We start from the raw sequence: 23,367 nt of genomic DNA on the forward strand, positions 1-23,367 counted from the left end.
GAGGAGCCGCCCCCGGCCCGCCCCGCGCCGCCCGCCCGCAGGGGCCGGGCCGGGGCCCCGCAGCCTTCCCTGGCGGGCCGCGCGGGGGCGCTCCCTCCCTACGGCCCCCGACCCCCCCCCCCGCTCCCCGCAGGAATGGTTTGGCCTCCCCTCGCTGCCCGCTTGGCCACTCCCACTCCGAGCGGCTCCGGGGGGAGCGGGCGGGGCGACGCGCGTCACCTGACGCCGCGCGGCGGGGCCGGGGTCGGGGCCATGTCGCGGCGGGAGCGGGGCCCGGAGCCGGAGCTGGGGCCGGGCGGTGCCGTGGTGGCCGCGGAGGATGCGGAGCCGGGGAGTCCCGATCAGTGCCTGTCGGTGCTGCCCTGGGACCGCTTCTCAGCCTGGCTGCACTGCGTGTGCGTGGTGGGCTTCGACCTGGAGCTGGGCCAGGCCGTGGAGGTACGCGCGGCGGCGGCGGGGGGCACCGCTCGGCCTGCGGGCTGCGGCGGGGCCCGCCGGAATCGGGCGCTTCCTCTGGCCCCGCTGTTGCGCCGAGGCGGGGGAAGCTCGGCCGTGCTTGAGGAAGCGCGGTTGTGCGGAGCGGCGAGCGGGGCAGCGCCCCGGGGAGGCGGCTCGGCTGTCCGGGGCAGGCCGGTGGTTTCGGGCAGCTCTCCTCGTGGCGCTGCTGGCGGTGGGCGCTTTGAAACGGTTTGCATCGTCCCGGGATCTGTGTGAAGGACATCGTCGGCTTTCTTTGCGTATGGATAGAGCTGATTTTTAGGGCGTCTAGGTGTTAAAAAGTATGATCATGAGGAGAATGTGAGTGGTCTTCATAATTAACAGCGTTCACCAGGTCGCTGAGGTGTGCGGAAAGGTTCTGTACGGGTTGGAAGAGTTTTCCTTCAGCACAAAGCTGGATGCCGGCCCCTGTCAGTGTTACAGCTGCGGCTGCGACTCCCAGCTGTGCAACAGGCAGGGACAGCTGTGGCACTGCTTTGGGAGGGCAGGGACAGGGACAGCTGTGGCACTGCTTTGGGAGGGCAGGGACAGCTGTGGCACTGCTTTGGGAGGGCAGGGACAGCTGTGGCACTGCTTTGGGAGGGCAGGGACAGCTGTGGCACTGCTTTGGGAGGACAGGGACAGCTGTGGCACTGCTTTGGGAGGACAGGGACAGGGACAGCTGTGGCACTGCTTTGGGAGGGCAGGGACAGCTGTGGCACTGCTTTGGGAGGACAGGGACAGGGACAGCTGTGGCACTGCTTTGGGAGGACAGGGACAGCTGTGGCACTGCTTTGGGAGGGCAGGGACAAGGACAGCTGTGGCACTGCTTTGGGAGGACAGGGACAGCTGTGGCACTGCTTTGGAAGGGCACGGGCAGGGACAGCTGTGGCACTGCTTTCGGAGGACAGGGACAGCTGTGGCACTGCTTTGGGAGGACAGGGACAAGGACAGCTGTGGCACTGCTTTGGGAGGACAGGGACAAGGACAGCTGTGGCACTGCTTTGGGAGGACGGGGACAGCTGTGGCACTGCTTTGGGAGGACGGGGACAGCTGTGGCACTGCTTTGGGAGGACAGGGACAGCTGTGGCACTGCTTTGGGAGGGCACGGGGAGCTCACAGTCCTGGGAAATGGAGAGAAGAATTACTGTTTGGATCAGTTTCACATCCTGGTTCACCCTGTTCGCCATGTGACTGCGCAGCAAACTCTTGGTCTGCAGGGAAAGTGTCTTTTTCTTTCTCTTACCTTAAAGGGGTGCCAGCATAAATGCATGGCAGACTGGCCTAAAATTCAACCAACCCAGCTATTACAATATGTAAAATATATAGCTGTTGGCCACAAAGAAATGCAGATAAAACCAGGATACTGTGCTAATTATCTGAGTTCTCTTCCCTTGATGTTGTATGGTGGTGTTAAGAACAAAGACAAACATTTCTGTATAACCTGTGGCTTGGGCAGCTGTTCTGCTCAGTGGCTGAGGGAAGCACGGCCTGTGTCCTGGCTGCAAACTTCTCCATTGACAGTCACATTAATTTAACTGGATGCATAAAATGAGACTTAAAATGTCTACGGAACTAAGGCCTGTTTTTTTGTTGTTGTTTTGGGGTGGTTTTTTTTTGTTGTTGTTGTTGGGGTTTTTTTTGTTGGTTTTTTTCGGTATGTAGCTGCAGGAAGAGTAATTAGCTTCAGTTTACACAGGAATTCTGGGAAGAAACACCTGCTAGTGAGGAGAACAAGTATGAATTCAAGGCTGTATGGCAATCTCCTGACTAAATGTGGATAATTCAGCATCATTCAGCTTCTGAAAGAGTTACATTTAGTGAACAGCTGCTTAGCATAAGATAGCAAAGGAAAGTATTAAGAGTTGGAAAAGAGACAGTGATGGGTGTACTGCATGCAGAATGCAGGTGTTCACTGGTGTCTGCTTTCAGCTTCAGTTGTGCTAATAATGTCTTACACAGCTGGACATCATTTGATAGGAGACTGAGGGGAAAAAAAATGCACTGGAGATTTTATGGCTGGAGGACAGAAAGGTGCTTAGTCAGAGATCAGCTGGTGGGTATATCTGTTGTTTTTCTATAGGCTAGGATAGTGTTGTGTTACCAGGAAATAAATTTACCTACATTAAGTAGAACAAGATTAAATGAGATGATGGGATGTTAGCTGTATGGTAACATGAGGACTTCAAGAAGCTACTGAGCTACTGTTCCTGCATTGAATTTCTGCTCTTTGACTACGTCCCATCTTTGGAAGCCCTGAAACCTTTTTTGAAACATAAACCTGGAATTTATGTCAAATTTCCTCTGCTTATGAGCTAGCCACGCATTTCAGGAGTTTTGGAGTGGGTTGTGGGTTGTTTTGAGGACCTTTCTAGGTGAAATTTAGGTGTCTGAGGTTTGTCCTCTTTTCTGTATATTCTGTTCTCACCTGCTTGCATAATCACTGATTTCGTACATCCTTTCTTTTCTGAAATAATGCTGCTTCTGCATCTTAGTTGTGTTGCATCATTTTTGATTTCTGTGTTGTGAAAACTTACTACATTATCTGTTTGTTTTTCTTTTAAGTGCAAAAAGCCACAACTTTGAATTTATTCCTTGAGTTTTCACAGTTGTCATTAGGGACTAGTGTTCATCCTCCAAGAGCTGGTAATAATATAGACTGTGTTTTGTGGTTGAATTTTGGTTACTCCAGCCTAACTTGATAGCATCAGATTTCAGACAATAATGTGTGTTTGCTTTAAATGTAATCATCTACTGCATTTTGCATGTACAAGTTAAATCTAAAAGATATAATCTTGCTCTCCTTTGAGACCTTTTGCATCAAAAATCTCAACTACTCTGAATGTACACTCTGAATATACCTTTTTAAATGAACATGTGTGGTCTCTAACTGGCATCCAAAATACCTTGTAAAGATGGGTGATCAAGAAAGCTTAAAAGTATATGAAGATAAGAAGTGAGACATAATATTAATAGCTTACAACTGAAAATGTCGTAAAGCTGGGAAGGTGTTGGAGTGTTGTACTGTTAAAATATTTGATGGAAACTTATTTCTTATACCCAGCTTATTTTAGAATAAATGAATACTGTTTTTTTCCTGTAGGTGATATATCCTCCACATTCCAAACTCACAGATAAAGAGGTAAGTCATAGTTGCTATATATCATTTGGTTTTAGCTTAGGAAGTACAAATATAATACATCTCAGGAAATATAACAGCTCTTTTATTTTCTCTGCTTTTTAGAAAACCAATATTTGCTATTTGTCTTTTCCAGATTCTAATTCAGGTAAGTGCTTTTTTCACTCTGTAATCTGTTGTTGAACTAAACTGTGTTAAAAACAAATTTGACAGGATGTATTCTGCGCTTTATATCAAATACGTATTTATATATCTTAATTAACATTGCAATACAGAAATGTTGCAGCTAAGGTTAAATAGAAAGCTGCAACTGTCTGCATTGCAGTAAGATCTGAGGATTCTTCTCTGGTTTATGTAAGTGTGTAAGACCTTCCAGATGACATTTGTGCAGACATTTCAGAATACTTGTCAAGTAAAGAATGAACATTTTAATCTAGCTCTTTAAACAAATTAATAGTATTGTCACTGTAGAGAGAAGAGTAGGCATGGAATTTGAAGGATTTAATAAAGCAAATGGAAGTATATGGAACCCTCTTCCCATAAAGGACTAAAGGTATATTTTCTAAGTTCATAACAGTAAAACTGACTTTAAAATTCAAAAGGATTTAGAAAGAACAGTTGTGAAAGGAAAACCTCAGCTCTCTTCTACATTCTTGCTGTGCCTGTAGCTGTGTGTGGTCCTGCTTGTTAAATTGTTCTCAAATCTAAACTTTTGCTCTTCTGCTGCCAAGGAGAAATTGGGGCATGTGGCTGAGGGGTTGGACCACCTACAAAAAGAAATTACAGAAGTTCAGACACTTCCTTTCATATTTATTTCTATACAGAAGTCAAAACTTGCATGACCAGCATTGTGCCTGTAACTGCACTGACTCTGCTTTTGGATGCTCTGCAGTATGACAGCTTGGATAGAGGGTGATGCAGATGTGTGCTTTTTATGTGTGTGAGCTCTCTCTTATGTAATTTTACAGAATATTTTGGCTAGTTTTTCTTCTTTATCTAAACGTCACTAAAATGAAGGTATTTTCTTTGTTCTTGCTATTCTGTGTGCAAATAGAGGCACAGCTTCTTTCTGTTACTGAAATATGAGTTAACTATATCTTCTAATTAATCTCATTGTTAATGTTATAAGTATCTTCAGTCTTTAAAATGTATTTTAAAGGTACAAAATCATGTGTAAGGAACAAAGGTTGCTTTCTTAAATTTTTTTTAAAATTTTCGTGTATTTTTTCAAATAATAGTGTAGTATCCTGCTTCAGGCAGGTGTATATGAGTAGGTTTTACTTTCAGCAGGGAAAAAATCTGCTTTTTTGCTTTTTATAATGTCCCTATTAAGAACTGTTGGTTCTTGATCATTCTTGGTAGGCTTAAGTTTTAAATGATGTAGAGAGAATTACCTGTGTAAAACCTGCCTTCCACAAGACTGGAAGTGTATCCTGTTAGGATTTATTTTTTCATCATAGGCCTTAGCATAAAAATAAAAGCTTTATATAATAGGGCAGTGAAGGAAGCTGTTAGCTTACAGCTAACTTTGAGGTCAGCCCATCCCAGGTTTTCATGGCTGAAAAGGTTAATTCAACCTTATTCTCTTATTACTACAAAGAGATGTTATTCCAGTACTTTTGGCTGTGAATTTAGAGGAGAAAATCGATTTAATGAGCTACTAGATCACAACACTTGTGGTTTTAAGCTGAGTTTTGCAGTACAGTTATTTCTAAAACAGTGCTTTACCTTCTCTGCATGGGTAATTGAAAAAAGAATAGACATTTACCAATCTCCTCTGCAAGAGCTTGTTAAATAAGAAGACATGATATTCTGAATGATATTTCATAGTACTGGTTAAGTACTATTACATAGTAATGGTTAAGGGTCATTTAGATCTTCTGTGTGTAGGTTTTTATAATAATTCATGAGGGCTTTTTTCCTTTGGATGAAGGGAATGAGCTTTGAAAAGTTGAAGCGAATGTTTAGTGCCGTGTTATTGGCATGTGCTGTGTTTTTCCTTACTGTTGCATCCTTGCTGAGCACTTGTTACCAGTTTGAATTGAATGGTCCCGTCTCACCATGTTTTGCTACTTTTGGTTTTGTCTTGGTGCACTGAGGGTTTCTGAGTGCAGCTTCAAGGGGTTCTGAGACTCAGACCTGGGTGCTCTGTGCCCCTCAGTTGCTCTGCACAGCCAGTGCATCTGGCTGAGGGGTTGGGCTGTCTGTGCTTGTTGTAGCAGAATGTGTGTGGCTGAAAGAGAAGATTAAATGGAACTTTAAAGTCTGGTGAAACAGTTCCGCAGAGAATTAGTTACATTTTTTTCTAAGAAATTCATTTTGATAGAAATTAAGGAAAACTTTGCTCCTTGGGGATATTACTGGGAAGTCGTACTCAATTTCGCTCAGTTTTCAGCAATTAGCTTTGCAGCTTTCAAAATGATGAATCCTAGACCTGCCTGTGGAGTTACAGATCAGCATAATGCACTCCTACAGTGTGACTTCTGTATGAACTGTATGGTGTCAAAAAAAGAGGTAAAGTGCAGCCACTTAGCAGAGGGATGACATGGCCAAGATGATCAAAACCATATAGGCATGCCAGTGACATGGGTAATGGCAGTAGGAGAACAATCATTTGACCTGTTTGAGGCCATGATAGTCACTGTGAGGCAGTGACTTTTTTTTCCTTGTTGCAGACAGTATATTTACTATTGGCAAAGATGCCAGACTTTCCACTTATAGAATGATAACTATATTAACATTCACAAGTACAGTGCAAGATAAATGAACCAAAACTCTGATGCCTCTTTGGCTGTAAGCAAGTGCTCATGTTAATCAAGGCTCAAACTCAGAATACTGTCTGTCACTTATTTCTTCCCCCATGTAGGTTGTCTTGGGGACACACAATTTTGTTTTAGATTCCGACGGTCTCCTGGAAGGAAAGTCTCATTGTGTTGTTTTCTGGACCAATTGGATAGAGATCTACCAGTTTACTTAAAGGTTGGAAATGAGAAAAAATGAAGTTAAATTTCTTTTCGGTCATGTTAATTTGTGAGTCTTCACCTTTAAATATAATGTTTGAAGAGAAAAATCTCTGAACTGAATGTCCTGAAAATCAAAACGCATGTTTGTTGTATCATGTTATTTTAATAATAATAATAATTAGTTTTGTTAACTATTCCTTGTTTTATTAGTGTGAATTTTGGATTACAAGGAATTAAATTGAAGCCCAGATTTATTTCATTATTGACTAGGAAGCTGTAGATCAAACTGTAAGAACCATTCCTGTTGTGGAAATGTAATGTGCTTTATATCTTAATTTTAAAAATTCCAAGCAGCTTGGGCTGTCTTGGTTTCCACCCTTCACTTTTTGAAGCTAGAGCAGTTACCCAAAAGAGATAGTGATAGAACAACAAAAAGTTGTTCTCATCATGGCCATAGGGAATACTGAGACCTCTGGAAGCCTGATTCTCAAACTCAATTAAATTCTGTTTATGTGGCAAATACTTGAATTCCTCTTTGTAGGAAGGATGAAGCTGATGCCTTGTCTTTGAAATGTGAGAGCCTACTTCCTTAATATTCCAAAAATCTTTTGTAAAACTATTACATTGAAAGACTAGGTTTTATCTCTTCAAGTCAGGGCTTTAAGGTTTTTAACTGCTAAAATGTTTTTAGTGCTATTTTGCAGAATTATAAAAGTTGATTTATTCCTCAAGAAATTATTTCTGGTTTTGCTTTCACAGTGTGTCAGGAGAATGTAGATATAAAAATAATAAAGCCAGAAAGCACAGCTGTTTCCCCATGATGATGTTTTCTCTTTGAAGTGCTTACTAAAAAAGATAACACTAATAACCACAGTAATCCTTGTAGTTTATTGTATCCAATCAACTTTGGAGCTCACAGGGGAATAGGCTTTTAAACTGTATGTTGAATGCTTAAAAAAGGAGGTCAGTAACAGGTGGTTGTATTGAATTCTTTCCTTTCTTTTGCAGAAAGACTCAGCATATTACTATGGCTATGTGTATTTCAGACAAGTTCGAGACAAATCATTAAAAAGAGGCTATTTCCAGAAGGTAATTTCAGTTCTTTTAGGAAAATATTAATTTGGAAATTACTTTTCAGTGACTGCAGAGGAACAGAAAAATTGTCTTGCTCTCTAAATTAGTTGTTAATTTATAGTAAATTGGTCTAATTTTACATCAGCTATGCTATTTTCCAGTTCTGCTGTCAGAAGAGATAGTTTTGTGTCTGTGTTTAAAAACAAGAAGTTGGGAAGTTTTGGGAGTTGTTTGTTTGCAGTTTGCCTGTAGTCAGAGCTGTAGTTGGCTTGCATGTGTGAGAGAAGTCCCACTTAGTGTTGTCTGAGGGTAACAGGTGCAGTAGAACTGAGGGCAAGTGTTGACTTGAAAATCTGTTTTGTTGCTCTTTATTCCAGTCACTGGTCCTCATCAGCAAGCTGCCTTATGTCCATCTCTTTCGTACCATGCTTAAGCAAATAGCACCAGAATATTTTGAAAAGAGTGAAGCTTTCCTGGAAGCAGGTAGTGGTCCTGTAATGTTGAGCTCTTACACTATCACATACTTCTTCTGGAGAAATAAACAGCATTGTCGTGTTCTAGTTTGTGGTTTTGTCTTCTTGCAGGGTTGAGGGTTGAAATTTTAGCAAATTGGCTTGACTTGTAGATCATTGAACAGAGCTAATTGAATTCTGGATCTTCCCTGGGAGAGTTGGAAGTCCCTCCTGAAACACATCTAGGGTTGTGTGTGTTTCAGGACCAGCTGTTGAGCACAAGGAGCTGATGGCAATCCTTACTTTGTACTCTTCACCACCCAAGTCTTTTTGGGCAGTCTGACAACTTTGCTAAGCAGCTGTACAAATGTCATCTTGCTTGAGGTTTGGTTTTGTATGTGTGTGGTTTGTTTGTTTTTTGACCAAATGAAAAAAGTGACAGAGCAGCGCTGGTAACAAGTGTCTCAGCCTTACTGCACAGCTGAAAAAGCTGGAGAAAGACAAATAGAAAAGTTATTTGCTCTTTGCATGGCAGAGTTCTGTTTTGTGTACTGTGCCTGCCCCATACAACTTTCATATTTTTGTGTTTTCACTGAACAAAAATTTGTATAAACCGTGAAAAAATTGCGTTTTTCAATCACCTGTTTTCTTGAGAGGTTGTATTATGAGCAAAATAAGCTCTGCAAAAACTATGAGAATTAGGCATTATATTCATAATAGTTTACAAGAAAATGTTAGAAAATGTTCTAGCCAAGCTAAAAAACAGCTTTTTTCCTTAACTCCTGCTGTTTATTGGTTCTGCAATAGTCAATATACATAAATGAAGGTTTTCTTTTCAAATATTCTTAGTAAGTAGTTTTATGGTTTCTCAAATAACATTTCTTCAACTAATTTTGAGTCTTGTTGCTACAAAAAATGGACGACCAGAGTGCACTGTTTTCTTGAAATAGAAATCTTTATAGTTCTAATGGAATAATACATAATGTCTTTTTTTACAGCCTTTTGGCTGTAAAACTTTGGTGTGATTGAGAGACAAGTAGAACTGCTGTGGATTATTAGCACCAATTTGAAGTTGCAATGTGCACAAAGGTGACTCTGTGATCATGGTTTATAGCTTGCAGAAACTCTGGTATTTTTCTTTCAGTTTGTAGTGACATTGATCGTTGGCCACCACCAGTTCCAGGGAAAGTTCTGCAGTTGCCTCTTATGGGTCTTATAATGAAGGTAAGGACTCCTGCACTTGTTCTTCTCTGAGGGTGTTTTCCCCACCTTTCACTGTACAGTTCCTCACTGCCTTGTGCCTTGTATTCATTGTCTTATTCTTCCAAACAGAAGTATATGTTTACAGCACTCAGAGTGAAGGTCTGGGAGATCTTGATTAGGTGTTTTAATTGAGGGGAGGATCTTTATAGTGCTTAGGTCAATATTTAATTTTAGTAGTTACTTAAAAGTGATGTTTCAATACAACTCCTAGTTGCAGTCTCTGTATTACACCTCTGCAATTTGCATTCTAGGAGACTTTAGTGCTAATTATATTTGTCAAATCAATCATAAAGTAGCACTTGAAAATACTGAGAGTTAAATTCCAGTCAAGCAAATTAAATAGATTAATGAAAATCATTCTCATTCCTGAAAGTTGACGAGTAAAAATATTTTTTGTCCCACACACCAGAAATAATTGCTTGTGCAGTTTGTATTGTTTAATGGCAGTGAAATATGTCTGAAGAAAGCTATTAAAGAAGTTGTATCTAGTGCATAGTGAAGAACTGTTGAGTTTAAACAGTGGTTAAGAACTAGACCTCTGGGAGTTGTATTAATCTCATAATCCATATGAAATGCAATTAAATGGATTTGATTAAGTCAGAGATTACAGCCAGAAGTACCTTTTCAGCAGCTACTCTCAAGTTTATGGAAAAACATGTGTGCATCACCAGGGAGAGAAGGAAGTTTCTGAAGCTATACTAAAAGCAGAAATTTAATGAAATGGTTCTGGATGGTGAGTGATGAGGAGTGTCAGAAATGTCTTCTTTGGGTATTGCTTGCATCAATAATTTTTAACCAAGAGAACTGAAATTGCATTCCTAAACTGAGTAAAGCCATAATTACTGTCCAGTAATATTGTCCCTGGTTTTTTATATTGCTCGGGCAGTTTTAAATGTTGTGTGTAAATAACATCCATTTGTGCGTACCAGCTTCCACTATGATTAAATTTGTAGTACTCAAGACATACAGATGGAAACTGGGGGGTCAGAGAAGCATACTTATGGTCTGGCAAGTCTCACTTGCCAGAACATCTTGATGTTTTATGAGAGAATTTTTTCTAAAAGTAATTTTGTACCATCTTAAACCCCCAAGACCTTATTTCAGATCATTATTTCCAAAATTTAGAGGTATTTTTATTGAAATTACAGTAACAGTTTTGACTTATTTTGCCAATAGTCTCTTTTTAAACTGGAGTATTATTTTAATGTTCTATTACTCAATTTGCAATTGGAAATTCTGTAGGTGGAAGTTCTTTAGGGTAAATAAGCATCATGCTGTAGTATATCCTCTCAAAGAATTATAGGTTATATCTAAGTCAGCATTCTTAAGTGTCTGCTGGATTCAATACAAGGGAAAATAAATATTTCTTTTTCTTTCCAAGTTGCGGATTCCAACATATCGTGACAAGCCTGGAACAACACCGATAGTACAGAATATGCACCAGGTAGTGATCAGTACTGATATTGTATATAGCCCCAGACAAAGCTAGAGATCTGCTTTCATTTTTAAACTTGTTAGTTAGAAAAGATTGGTAGCAAATCATCATATACGATGATAATAATGAAATCCACAGTATTTGAAACTTGAATCCAGTAGTCCAGATCTGGATTCTTCATAGAAAGTATATTCCAACTCAGTTGTCCTGAGCAGGGAGAGATATCCAGGTCCTGGAAGAAGATAGTTGGCTGACAAAATTACTGACCTGAACATCCTTTTAATGTTTGGATAGTTTGGGTTTTTTTGAGGATGAATCCAGAATTAAAAGTCTTTAGCCATAGAAGATGTTTATAAAACCAATCTGTCTGTGTCTTCATGTGCGGTTGTTTGAAACAGCTTCAGTATTTTATATATTTTCTGGGCTGAAAGCCACATGCTTGTAATTGGCGGGGGCTGTGTGTGTCTTGGGGGATGTCTTGCTCATAGAACATAAAGGTGGTTGTGGAGATAATGTACTATATATTACGGCATTACATAAATAATTAGACTGTATCCTGTCTACTGTCTGTAAGCATTTAAGGGAAACCATTTCATTTAATACCTAGGTGTTCTGATGACTAAAAACCAAGCATTGCGATGTCTTTTAGGCAGATGCTCAGATCTCCATGGCTTTACCGACTGTTCATGAAGTAGATCTTTTCAGGTAGGAGTTTGGACTGATTAATTCCTAGCTGTGAACTCCCACATGGTTTTGATTTATGGCAGTTCCTTAACACATCTCATGGCTTGTAAGCTAACATTTATCAGTGTTGGTTTTATAAATAAGCAAGTTCATTAAATGTTCCATTTTACAAGAGTATTTTATGTTTTTCAAATTACTATTAAAATAATACCACAGACTTCTTTTTTATGCCTTTATTAACCAGAAGGAATACGTATTTTATGATGTCAAATGTATTAAAATACCTCAATCTGTTTTTAGGTGTTTCTGTCCAGTGTTCTTCCACATTCAGATGCTTTGGGAGCTGGTGCTGCTGGGAGAACCACTTGTTGTGATGGCACCATCACCAGCAGAATCTTCAGAAACTGTGTTGGCCCTTGTTAGGTAAATGTAGTAGAGCTTTCTAACTATGGCTAAGGGAGTTGGTGTAAGATTCCAGCTGATTGGACCTTCATTTGATCTGAATGTGATAAAGCATTACAAATTTTAGATTTGCTTGTGTCTTTCATGAAAGTTTTCACTGAGTACATAAACCAAGCTCATCCTTCTTGTACCTTGCAGCTGTATTTCACCACTGAAGTACTGCAGTGATTTCAGGCCATACTTCACCATCCACGACAGTGAATTCAAAGAATACACAACTCGCACACAAGCCCCGTAAGTAAAGTGAACGCTCTGGAGATGATGTTACTCAAAGCTCAAACTCAGAACCATAAATTTGTATTAAAATACTGTTTAACTATTCTGGAATTCTATAATTAGAGAATTAGGTTCAGACTATTTTATTTTTTTTTTTGTGAGATTATCATGCAGAATGCAGTAATTAGCTGATTTAAGTTTCTATTCCAGTTAGATAAGACAAAGAAGTTGGGAAACAATGCCGTAATTAAACTAGGCTTGAGTTTCATAGGCTACTTCTCTACTGAATAAGTCAAACTGCAAGTATGAACCCAAGAAAAGTTCTTGCTTTTCCATGAAAAAAGTCTGTGCAACACCAGCGTAGCTCCTTGGGAAATTTTGCTGTAATCGTTTCAAATTTTAATTAACTGCTAAACAAAGTGACTTGTAAAATTCAACATCCGTACAGCTATTTGGTAAAGCTAAGTCAGTTGGTGTCCTAGTTGAGACAATTTAAAAATCAAGAAACTCTTCACTAAATTTATTAGGTTATTAATGTAAAAAATTCAGAAATTTAATTTTTTAAGAGTGTGAATGTTCAGAACCAGTGATGTTTGAAACTGCTTTAAGGACACATTTTTTTCTCCCTTTATTTTTTTTAATCTTCCTCTTACTCTGAGAGCATATGCCTCCAGTATGAATATGTTGTTTAAATGCAGCTTCATTTGGGAATGGAGTGCATTTGTTAGATTCACTGATCTTTTAATAGATAAGTTTCTTCTAATGTCAGAACAGGCAGAGGTTGTTGATTTGATTTTTTGTTTGCTTTGTTGTTTTTTTTTCCTGTAGTTTTCCTCTTAACGGGTGTATTGCCAGAGACAGAGCAGTGGAGAAACACATAAACATAGTCAATATGTTTTAGATTGTGTTCCATGGGAATGGTTATGCAGTATGTAATTTAGTTTCTAAAATAACTCCAGGAAGAATTTGGTCAAACTTTAGTAACCCATGTTTCAAAATTCCATCCACTCTTCTATAACAAAATAGAAAGGTTGGTCACTGCAGGGATTGGTATTTGAAATACAGCTGAAATTGCTCTGACTTTCTTATGGAAAACAAAAAGTTGGAAAATTTGGAAATAGGTTTTTAAAACTATGGCTCTAAGAAGGTGAAGAATCTAAATTATGCACATTCTGTGTATTTTATTATCTTAATAATAGAGGAGAGCAGGAGAACTTACGGGTAGTGTACAGAAAGTGTTAAACTTTGGGATTTCTAAGACCAGTCTAACAAAATGATAAGCTATTTTTAAGATGGCAGTTTCGGTGAGATTACTGCTATATTGCTTGGCTGATGTTTGACTGTAAATGGATGGCAACCACTGTATTGAAAAACTTGTTCATACCTCATCATATCAGTGCTATAAATCCCAAATTTTGAAGGCCTACAGCACTGTGCTCTTACTGTCTCTTGTTCCCTGTGTGCCCCTGTGCACCCCCAAGCTAGATGCCAAGCACAGAGCAGGCAGAAAAATCTGCCAGAGTGACCTGGGGCACCGTGCTCTTAAAGTGCTTGTGCTGCACCACTTAATAACTGCTGCTTAAAGCAAGTGGGATATTAAGTGCCTCATTTTCTTAATGACATGCACATTCAAGTACTGAGAGTTTGTTATCATCAAACCTTGAAAAGTAGCTATTTGTCTTTCAAATATGGGTCAGATTCCTGCTCATAAAAAAACAAACAAAAAACCAACACATTGCGAAACCCTAATAACAGATAATGTGCTGTTCTCACCATTGCAAGCAAGCAGAATTTAGCCAAGTCTAAGCAGATGATGTCATTTTTATTCTATTCAACAACAATTGTTGTTGTTTGGATTTTAGGATACCTGTCTTACTTTCTAAAACATTGAAACTTTGATAAGCATTTGTGCTCTTATGTGCAATTTAAAATGTAACTCTTAAATACCAAAGAAAAATAATTTCAAGTTAACAATTCAAGTTGGCTTTTTCTGGTTTTTAAGGCTGAAGCTCTTGCTGTCATATTTTAAACATTGTCATTGCTTTTCTTAGGCCATCTGTCATTTTGGGGGTTACAAATCCCTTTTTTGCTAAAACACTTCAGCACTGGCCTCACATTATCCGAATTGGCGACATCAAACTTCCAGGTAAAATAAAAATATTTTTTACAGTCCTGTGCAAAGGGATTTAACTGTGTGCTTATTTATTTACAAATGTATGTAATTATGTTCCATTTATTCATCTAATGCTAACTAAATTTTCATGGATGTAAATCTGTCAAGTGAAATTAGAATCTTGAGTGCTCTATGGCTTTTCAAATCTAGTATCTTAAATGCAAAAGATAGCAATACTCATTTGTAATAATGTTCTACCTTTCACAGAATCCTGAATTTGTATCTCTACCAATAAGGTATTAAAATGAGACATAATACATTACTGATGTTAATTTTAGTGTGAGTAGAATATAATAAATTGATCACAGCCAGCACAGAATATAAGACCCATGTGAAAACTATGCTTGAATGTTAGAGTAATCTAAAAAGTTGTTGACAGTATTTTGACAATATATTTCTAATCTGGCAATATTCCAGTAATTATTAATTTTCCAGTCTGGATGATGTCCTTATACAAATTAGTAGAATTTTCATTTCATATTTGGATAACTTGTCAATTGCCACCACTCTAATTACTGTATGAAACTCGTGAATGTAGCTATTTGCTGCTACATGTTCACTGTGCTGTTCTGACAGTGGAAATGCATAAATATGCAATTAAGATAAAACACCATAAAATTAATTTTTCTAGAAGAAGTTAATTTTAACTTCTGAGTACACTGAATTAATTAAGGATTACATACTGTGTTCAATATAATTAGGCAAGGTTTTGCTTAACTTTAAAATACCATGTCTGTCTATGGTCAAAATACCTGTGGGGGCTTTGGGCAGTGTGGGGAAGAGTTACTTTTCTGCTGTGTAGCTAATGTTTGGAAAATAGAATCTTAATTGAACTCTGCAAATCCATTTAAACAGGTGGCCTTCAAATCTGATATACAGTTTAAAGTATGAAATCCTAGTTTTGATGTAGCTATGGGAAATGCTTAGTCAGGAAGTCCTAGAGATGTATCTGTCTGACCTGTCTTTAAAAATTTTTATTTTATTTCTTTAGGGACAAAGAGGAGGGACAAAGAGGGGTTCTGATTATTTTTGTTGTTTTTTTTTTTTTTTCCTTCATTTTCCCCCCACTCTGCACTTCCAAGAGCAGTTTAACTGTTACTGTTTCTGAAGTTGAGCATCCAAATAGATTTAGGAGCAAGGTTCTAATGAGGCTGCAAGACTGTGAACAGGGTTTAGGGTCTTCTGGTTGGAGCAGAATAATTTGGCAAAATAAAACAAAAGCCTTTAGTACGGCCTATGAAAAAGGAGACTTGAATTCATTTTCTTACAACACTTAATCCATGGCCACTGTTTTATTTTCTTCTATACAAATTTTAGTTATCTCAAGGTAAAGATTTGTTCCCGAGAGCATTTACACTAAGGAGAACAAGGGGAATTGGAATAAAAATATGAAATTAAGAAAATAATTATTTGCTGTTATATATCTGTATGTTCATTGGCTGCTTGGATTCAGAAGGTCATCCTTTGTCTGGTTTTGTTTGTGGGTTTTTTTGGTTCACTTTTTGCTTCTTTGGGTTTTTGTTGGTTTTCAGGTTTTTTGGGTTTTTTTTCTTTGTTTTTTATTTCAACAAGGAACGCTTATGTGAAATGAAATGTCTATTTGCTGTTATTCATGTGTTTGCTGGGTGTTTCTGGATATATACTTGGATTCTTGTCAGTGTTTCTAATGTTTCTGACAATATTAGATAGCCTTCAATTAAGGTGGCTTTATGTGTTTTGGCAGGTGAAGTTCCAAAGCAGGTGAAAGTGAAAAAACTGAAGAACCTAAAAACTTTGGACTCCAAACCTGGTAATAACTTGAGAGTTAAATTGCTAGCGTTTTCATTTTAAAAAGTGAACCTTATTTCTCCTTTGGCTATATGCTGCTTTTTTTCTTTAGGTGTTTATACCTCTTACAAACCATACTTGAACAAAGATGAAGAAATTGTTAAGCAGTTGCAAAAGGTAATGGTGTAGATCACTTCTTATTGGCAAGTGGTTTGTGTATTTTGTGTACTGTGGTACAGTGGTTTTATATAAGGCTGCACTTACTGTAATTGAAATGAAACTGGATTCTGGTTCTTCGCCCCAGTTCATAACAAAATAGATGTATATACACCCTCATTGTAGAAGGGCTGCTGCCTAGTTAGCAGCTTTAATAACTAGATGAATGGTGGACCTCAGTAAGCTAGCTTAATAATTTGGAGAAATGAAGGTATTTTATCTGTTCATCTGTTGAGGTTTGCCATCCTCTGCCACCCCTACTCTGGTCTCTTTGGTCTAAAAGCCTCACACATAAGGTGTGTAAGAATCAGAGCTTCCAGATTTTAACTGATTTGCAAACACTTCTTTATAGAAACATTTCTTTCCTTGAGCTTCTTCACATGAAAATAAAAAAATCAGTAATTGCAAAGACAAATGTCTGTGCAAAATAAATTGATGCTATTGCTTTCCTTCTCCGGTTCAGGGTAGGAAGTGCTGTGTGTGGGAATATGGCAAATGAATACAGACTCATAATAAATATTCATAAAAGTAAACCCACCACAACTACCTACATACTTTGGAGTAACAGACTGACTGTGATTTGTTGTTTTGGGTTTTTTTAAGGGAGTACAACAGAAACGTCCTACAGAAGCACAGAGTGTGATACTTCGGCGGTATTTCTTGGAATTGACGGAAAGTTTCATTATTCCTTTAGTGAGTTCTTAGAGTAATGGGGTTTTTACATAAGTAATAAGGAGTAGTTTTTCTGGAGTTACCCTAAGTCCAGCAGCTCTCCAATGTACCCCTGGAATCAAGCCTGGATCCAGCACGAGGCACAGCTGCCTCCTGCTGTCACACCTGACACTTGTCAGTGGCCCCACTCCCTGTGCCTTGGACACCTTGGAGCTCTGGCCATGCCTGTGCCAAGCCTTGCTAGACCAGAGATGGCCACAGCTCAGACAGTCTTCTGTGAGTGAGTTCTAACTCTAATGTTTGGGTAAGGGACTCAGAAAATCTCTTCCAAACACTTGATACAAAGCCTGGTTACTGTTTGGAATCACCCATGATATGAAGGTACCTGTGGACTGTTTCCAAAGAAGAAATTGTTATAGATATAGATATTCTGTGTTTTCGTTTGCTTCCTGTCCTTCTTTGCCTCGTGTCCTCCTTGACCTTTACTGGCTCAAAGTTCTGGAGTTGGGAAATAAAGTCTATATAAGATAAGCTCCTTCTTGTTTTCTCATGTGGTAAATACGCACAACCCCACCCAGTACTAACACTGGGAAGAGAAAATGCTGTGGTCACAGGCAATAAGTAAACACACATGTGGACTGTGTATCTCTAATACTGGTTATGCAAACAATCTTTCCTTTTCCTTTCCCCAGGAACGTTACGTGGCAAGCTTAATGCCTTTGCAGAAATGCATATCACCCTGGAAGGTAAGGAAGTGTAATTTGAATGAGCTGGAAATTGGTAACTAGAGAAATTAAGGTCTACTAATTTTTTTTTTTTCTGTCCATAGAGTCCACCACAGCTGAGGCAGTTTAGCCAAGATGACTTCATGAAAACATTGGAAAAAGCAGGACCACAGCTCACCTCAGGTTTAAAGGGAGATTGGATAGGACTTTACAGGTAATTTCTTTCATCAACATAAAAATTATATAAATTAAAACAGGTCTGTAATATTAATGATGTTTTTTCCTGAGGAAACTTACTATCAGGATTGATTTGAGTAAGACTTTCTTTGAGAATATATGCTTTAATAGAAATTGATAGGACTAAGCATATTTTACTTGCTTAAATCTCTTTTTTGCTAACATTACAGGTTTCTGTAGATCAATGTTATTTGTGGTTTTATTTCTTGTTCTAGCTTGATTCCTCCTTCCAATCAAACACAAAGATAAAACTTAGGCTATTTCAAACTGAGCCTTGATCTCTTTTTTCCTAAAATTCCCTAATCTTTATTGTGTTTCAGGCACATGTTCTTCTCATTCTTTTCTCAATCCTTGTCTTAATTACCAGAATTAATGTTAATCTCTATATTCTAATTCTAATATACTTTAGAATATTACATCTTTTTGAAAGTATATAGAGAAAGGGTTCTAATATCTTACTCAATCTCAAATATAATTACATTTGATGATGTAGAAAACACTGTTTCCATATTGTACTTAAAATAGAAAATGTATTTTTCTTTGGTGTTTTACTAGGCATTTCTTGAAATCGCCCAACTTTGATGGTTGGTTTAGGAGCCGGCAGAAGGAAATGACACAGAAGTTAGAGGCTCTTCATTTAGAAGCACTCTGTAATGAGGTTAGAAAAATGTGTGCTTACGATTCTATTTATCATCTTGTAATAAAAATACATTTTCCCACAAGTCAGTTTTACTCCTGTTTTCATAGGTTGAACATCACATTATTGAAAGTTTTTTGAATCCTGATCTAGCAAAACATGATTTTGTTAAACAAGTACAAGCTAGAGCTAACACAGCAAGAGAACAATATGAAATACAGTTCACTAGTCAAAACAACTGTTATCATTTGTAAAACGTATCTTTAGTACTTTTTGGTTTGTTGTGCCTTTTAAAATAAAGTACACACACACACACACACCCCTGGCAAATAAAGCTTTTTCCCCTCTTACTTGACAATATTATTCTATTCAGTTTCCATCCTTGGCATCCTTGACAACATATTTTCAGTTACAATATAGTTTGTAGCTTTAAAGGTAAAAATTCAGTGAATTTGACATTCTAATTGACAGCTAATTAGATAAATTTAGCAAATAAGCCTACAACTCATGCACAGTAATAGAAAGCTTAGAAATGAAATCTGTTTATATATAACAAAATGCAACATAACTATTCTGATGTTGTAAGATCCATTCCTTAATTAAGAAGCTGAAGTGGGTATCAATGTAATTTGAGTTGGAACAACTGATAGAGAAAGGAGTTTGCAAGAGGAGAAGACATTGTACAGCCAGAGAGGGAATATGAAGAACAAAAACAAAGGCAACACTACAGCTTTAAAGCAAACAACAAATTTGCTCTGTTTATTTCTCAAAAGCTATTTATTTTTATCCCTTGCCTTGTCAATTCCCAAACACTAAAAATATAGCAAATCCAAACAGATTATTCAAATAGAGCAGACCAGATAATTTGCAGGTCAGTTATACAACTTAGCGTCTATCCAACTGTATTTGATATTAACTTAATCAAAGAATAGAAAATGTGTTACACATTTATTACTGATTTTGCTCCTTTATTGTTTTTTCCTTTGACCCACAAAATAAATATTTCTTTGTACACAAACAAATGTCTTTCACAGGTGTGTCTTAAGGGGGTAGGGGAGCAGAACTTCCATAAGAAAATTCACTTGATTTTATCTTACTAGTTATCAACTGTGATCTCCTTTAATGCCCTAGAAACAGTAAGCACTGCCCTGAGCTACTTTAATACTTCATTGTACTGACAGTTCTGATTTGGTAATCATTCACTACCATTTTGCATTGTAGATGCTGTTTCTCAAACTGATCCTGTTTGGCAGGATTTTTTTCCCCCTTTAATTTATTTGTATTGTGTTTGTGTGCAAGTTTGCTGTTATGTGAAGTACTGGGCAAACATGCAAATAAAGCAGATTTTGTAGTTCACAGTAAAGACAGTGCATGACTAAGATTAGCAAATAGCATAGGAATAAGGAAAACAACTATTCTGGACATTATGTATAGATTAAGACCTCTTTTGAGAATTACATATGTAACCATAAATAATTCAATGCCTAATTTTTCATTTTAGAACTTGGTTTTCTGGAGTCAGAAGCATACTGAGGTAGAAACGGTGGATCTTGTCTTAAAGTTAAAAAATAAACTGGTAAGTAACTGAATTGAACATGACTTAGCTACATAAAAGCATTATATAGTTGGTTTTGCAAGTACATAAATGAAAATATTCATCATTGTCTAGGTAGTTTAAAGATTCAGTCATTCATTCAGGCTTTAAAAACAAAACCAGTCAATTTCAGCTATGCCTGAAAAGTTATTTGTCTTCCCAATATCATCTGGCCATCCTGGAAGCATTGTATTGCTGGATTTTTTTTTAAATTAGTTGGAACTCTGTGACTGATCTGAATCCCCAGGGAAGAAGAAAACCAAATTTTGTTATTTCTGAAAGTCCAAATTAGTGTTGTTCTCACTGTTGTGTGGTTGCTAAGGAAACCTTCTGTTGTCCAAATTCCTACTCGGCAAATGAGGAATTAATTTTCCAAATTTTCTAATACATGACTTTGCTATTTCTTAAGGTAACCTTACATTTTTAGTACAAATCTTGTGTTCTGGTACCTTTGCAGTTGCAGGCAGACAGAGAACATCTTCCTGTGAAAACTGACACACTGAAAAAGCTGCAGACACACATCAATGATATTATACTGGCACTGCCAGATGACTTACAGGACATCTTGCTCAAAACTGGCACAACATGATTTCTACTGGGCTTTTTTGGTGCCAAAAACCAGAAGGCAAGTAGTCTCACAGAAGACAGTGGCTAACCAAGTTTGGAACACAGCTCTAAACCAGTACATTAACACTACAAATGGACTGTACTAATAGTATAGCCCACTGTATAATTTTCTGGTTTTTCCACTCAATACCAATGCAACTAAAGGGATTCTTGTGTCTAATACGACTTGAAATAAGTGCTCTTAAAGAATAATCTGTGGGCATATGAAGCTGGGCCACAGTATAGGACAACAGTGCAGTGCTGGCATTGCAGAATGTTTTCCAATTGGTGCTGCTATACCCAGTCCTTCTCAGGGGTAGGCAATATTGATCCTTTGCTGTCCTGTTGATGTAGTATCTGATTGTTTTACTTTCTTTTTTACTTACAGTTTTTATCTAGTGCTAAGTCCAACTGACATATTGGTGATTTGGCCACAATGCCTTATAATTGAGGTATTTTACTGGTAAATCATGGCTTTTAAAACTGTTTCAGGAACAACTGAAATTATCAGATCCATTCTTAACTTTTTGCATTTCTCCTTTTTACCATCTTTCCAAAATTATACTGATTTAGCATTTTTAAAGATGAGAAGGCAGCTGACAAAAATTTCCTGAAAGGAAGTCTCTTCCACTCAGTGTCAGTTATCAGGGTGCTCTTACATGCCTTAAAGTAATTATATACTAATTTATGGTTTTAATCTGCTGACATCCAGGATTTCAACTGGATCACTCGTGTAAATGTAAGTATGCAGTATTCATCACAGGAAATAAACACTGTGTTGTAATAGGGACTTTAAAATCGGTAATTTTGGTTGTGTTAGCTGATACACAGTCTGTTTCAGTTGGAGAGCATATCAGTCAGCTCCTGTTATAATTTTTAACTTTATTATTTTCAGCTTAACCAGTCAGGTTTTTGAGGTGATAAGGCTGGAGAGAGAAAATTTTGGCTTCAGCTGAAAAAAGCCTCTGGACAGGTCAGACTGGCAAAAAAAGATTGTAGCATGGAATTACTCTCAGTATGTGCATACAGCAGACATGCATAAAGACTAACTTCCTCTTGCGTATTAAGCAACAAGAATGGGATGTTTTGTCTTCTTGAACAAGTTTCAGTGATACATAACAACTCAGCTGCTCCACATGCAGTGTTGTACTTTGACCACTTTCAAGTAGAGCAAACATAATGCTATAGTGCACACACAGCATATACTTTTATATGTCAAGTGGATCGCAGTTATTAAAAAAAAGAACTACTCTGCTTTTAAGTGCTTGGGTAGAAATTTTTAAATCTTATGCCATAATCCTGCTATAAGAACATGCTTTTGTATAACGAGTATTTCATACCATCTTTCTAAAAATGTCTTATTTAGATATAAAGTGTCACAACAGTATTTTTATGAAAAAATGTATTTTAATACTGTTATGTTTTGTATACAATTACTCATGACCAGAAGTTTCATGTATCTATTATGTTACATAAACTATACCACTTCAGCATTAATTGCTAACTTGCAAAATGGTTTCTTTTTTGCACACCCTGTGGAAAGCATTTCTAATCCAGAAATTATTAAGTGGCCATTCATACTCTAAATTATCTTCACTATTTAATCTGTAGCACTGTGGCATTTCTTGGAACCATGTAAACTGGTAACAACTATGGTAAACTAGCACATGACTGCAAATATGTATTTTTTTAAACAAAAAATAAAGAGTTTGATTTTTATTTTTTTTTCCCCTTTGGAAGTTATGTGACTTAGATGATGGGTGTGTTTGGTTTGCTTGGTTTTTCCCCTCTCCTATGTAAGCAAAGCTGTTCAGCTTGCAAAGACAGCTGCTTGATGTTGTACCCCTGAGCTGACCAGAAATGTGGTGGAGTGGTGTTGTAGTTTGATTATTCATCATGGTAAGAAAGCTGCAGGCTCCTCAGCAAAGCAAATGGCAGGGCCTAGATTCTAAAGCAAGTGTTTGTTAGATTGTACTCAAATAACTGAAACAGTGAAAGGTATCTAGGAACGACCCAGATACACTCAGAATAGGCCAGCTTGGAGCTCCAGAGAGTAACAGCCCTCAAGCACAGAAAAGCTGAACTTTCCTAGCCAAAAAAAGAAGTGTAAATACTGAATGCTGTGAACAGAGGATGGGTGAGTACTGGAAACCTAGAACTGGACTCCTTAGATTACAGTTTCCTGATGGTTGATCAGGATCATAAAAACATCTTAGGCATGAACTAGATTTCAAGTATCATTTATTTCTTTTATAAAAACACAACTTTCCATCTTAATTTACACCAGGTTTGGGGTTCAGAATAACATAATTTAGAATTAGAATAAGGTTTTCAACATGATACCGAAGATTAGTTGCGGATGCCCCATGCCTGAAAGTGTCCAAGGTGGGGTTGGACAGGGCATTGAGTACCTAGTCTAGTGAAAGGTCCTTGTCTATGGTAGGGGGGTAGAATAAGATGATCCAACCCTTCGAACCCAAACCATTTTATGATTCTGTGAAAAGAACAGCCTGACTTTTCTGGCTTGGTAGCCAGCTGTTAGGATCTTGTTCAGTACTATCGTAATAAAGATCAT

General features: G+C 38.0%; 1 protein-coding gene across 3 annotated transcripts; it reads left to right on the plus strand.

The window, feature by feature from the left end:
• The first annotated feature begins 120 nt into the window (after positions 1-120).
• Positions 121-22,511, plus strand: DENND6A (DENN domain containing 6A). Of its 3 annotated transcripts, XM_021532597.4 has the most exons (20): positions 121-438; positions 3,581-3,619; positions 3,722-3,764; positions 6,483-6,595; positions 7,588-7,668; positions 8,031-8,136; positions 9,250-9,329; positions 10,750-10,812; positions 11,453-11,508; positions 11,788-11,910; positions 12,088-12,183; positions 14,217-14,311; positions 16,062-16,127; positions 16,218-16,282; positions 16,925-17,014; positions 17,686-17,739; positions 17,823-17,932; positions 18,511-18,613; positions 20,094-20,168; positions 20,644-22,511. In XM_021532597.4, exons 1-20 carry the CDS (start codon positions 136-138, stop codon positions 20,773-20,775), a joined length of 1,893 nt encoding a protein of 630 aa, XP_021388272.4. In that variant the 5' UTR covers positions 121-135; the 3' UTR covers positions 20,776-22,511. The 3 variants fall into 3 exon arrangements, with proteins under 3 accessions (XP_021388272.4, XP_021388282.2, XP_085446703.1); XM_021532607.4 differs by lacking the exons at positions 6,483-6,595; positions 7,588-7,668; positions 8,031-8,136; XM_085590577.1 differs by lacking the exons at positions 6,483-6,595; positions 7,588-7,668; positions 8,031-8,136; positions 10,750-10,812.
• Positions 22,512-23,367: the final 856 nt, after the last annotated feature.

Source organism: Lonchura striata, chromosome 12 (assembly GCF_050655825.1).
Source record: "Lonchura striata isolate lonStrDom1 chromosome 12, ASM5065582v1, whole genome shotgun sequence".
NCBI classification, from domain to species: domain Eukaryota; kingdom Metazoa; phylum Chordata; class Aves; order Passeriformes; family Estrildidae; genus Lonchura; species Lonchura striata.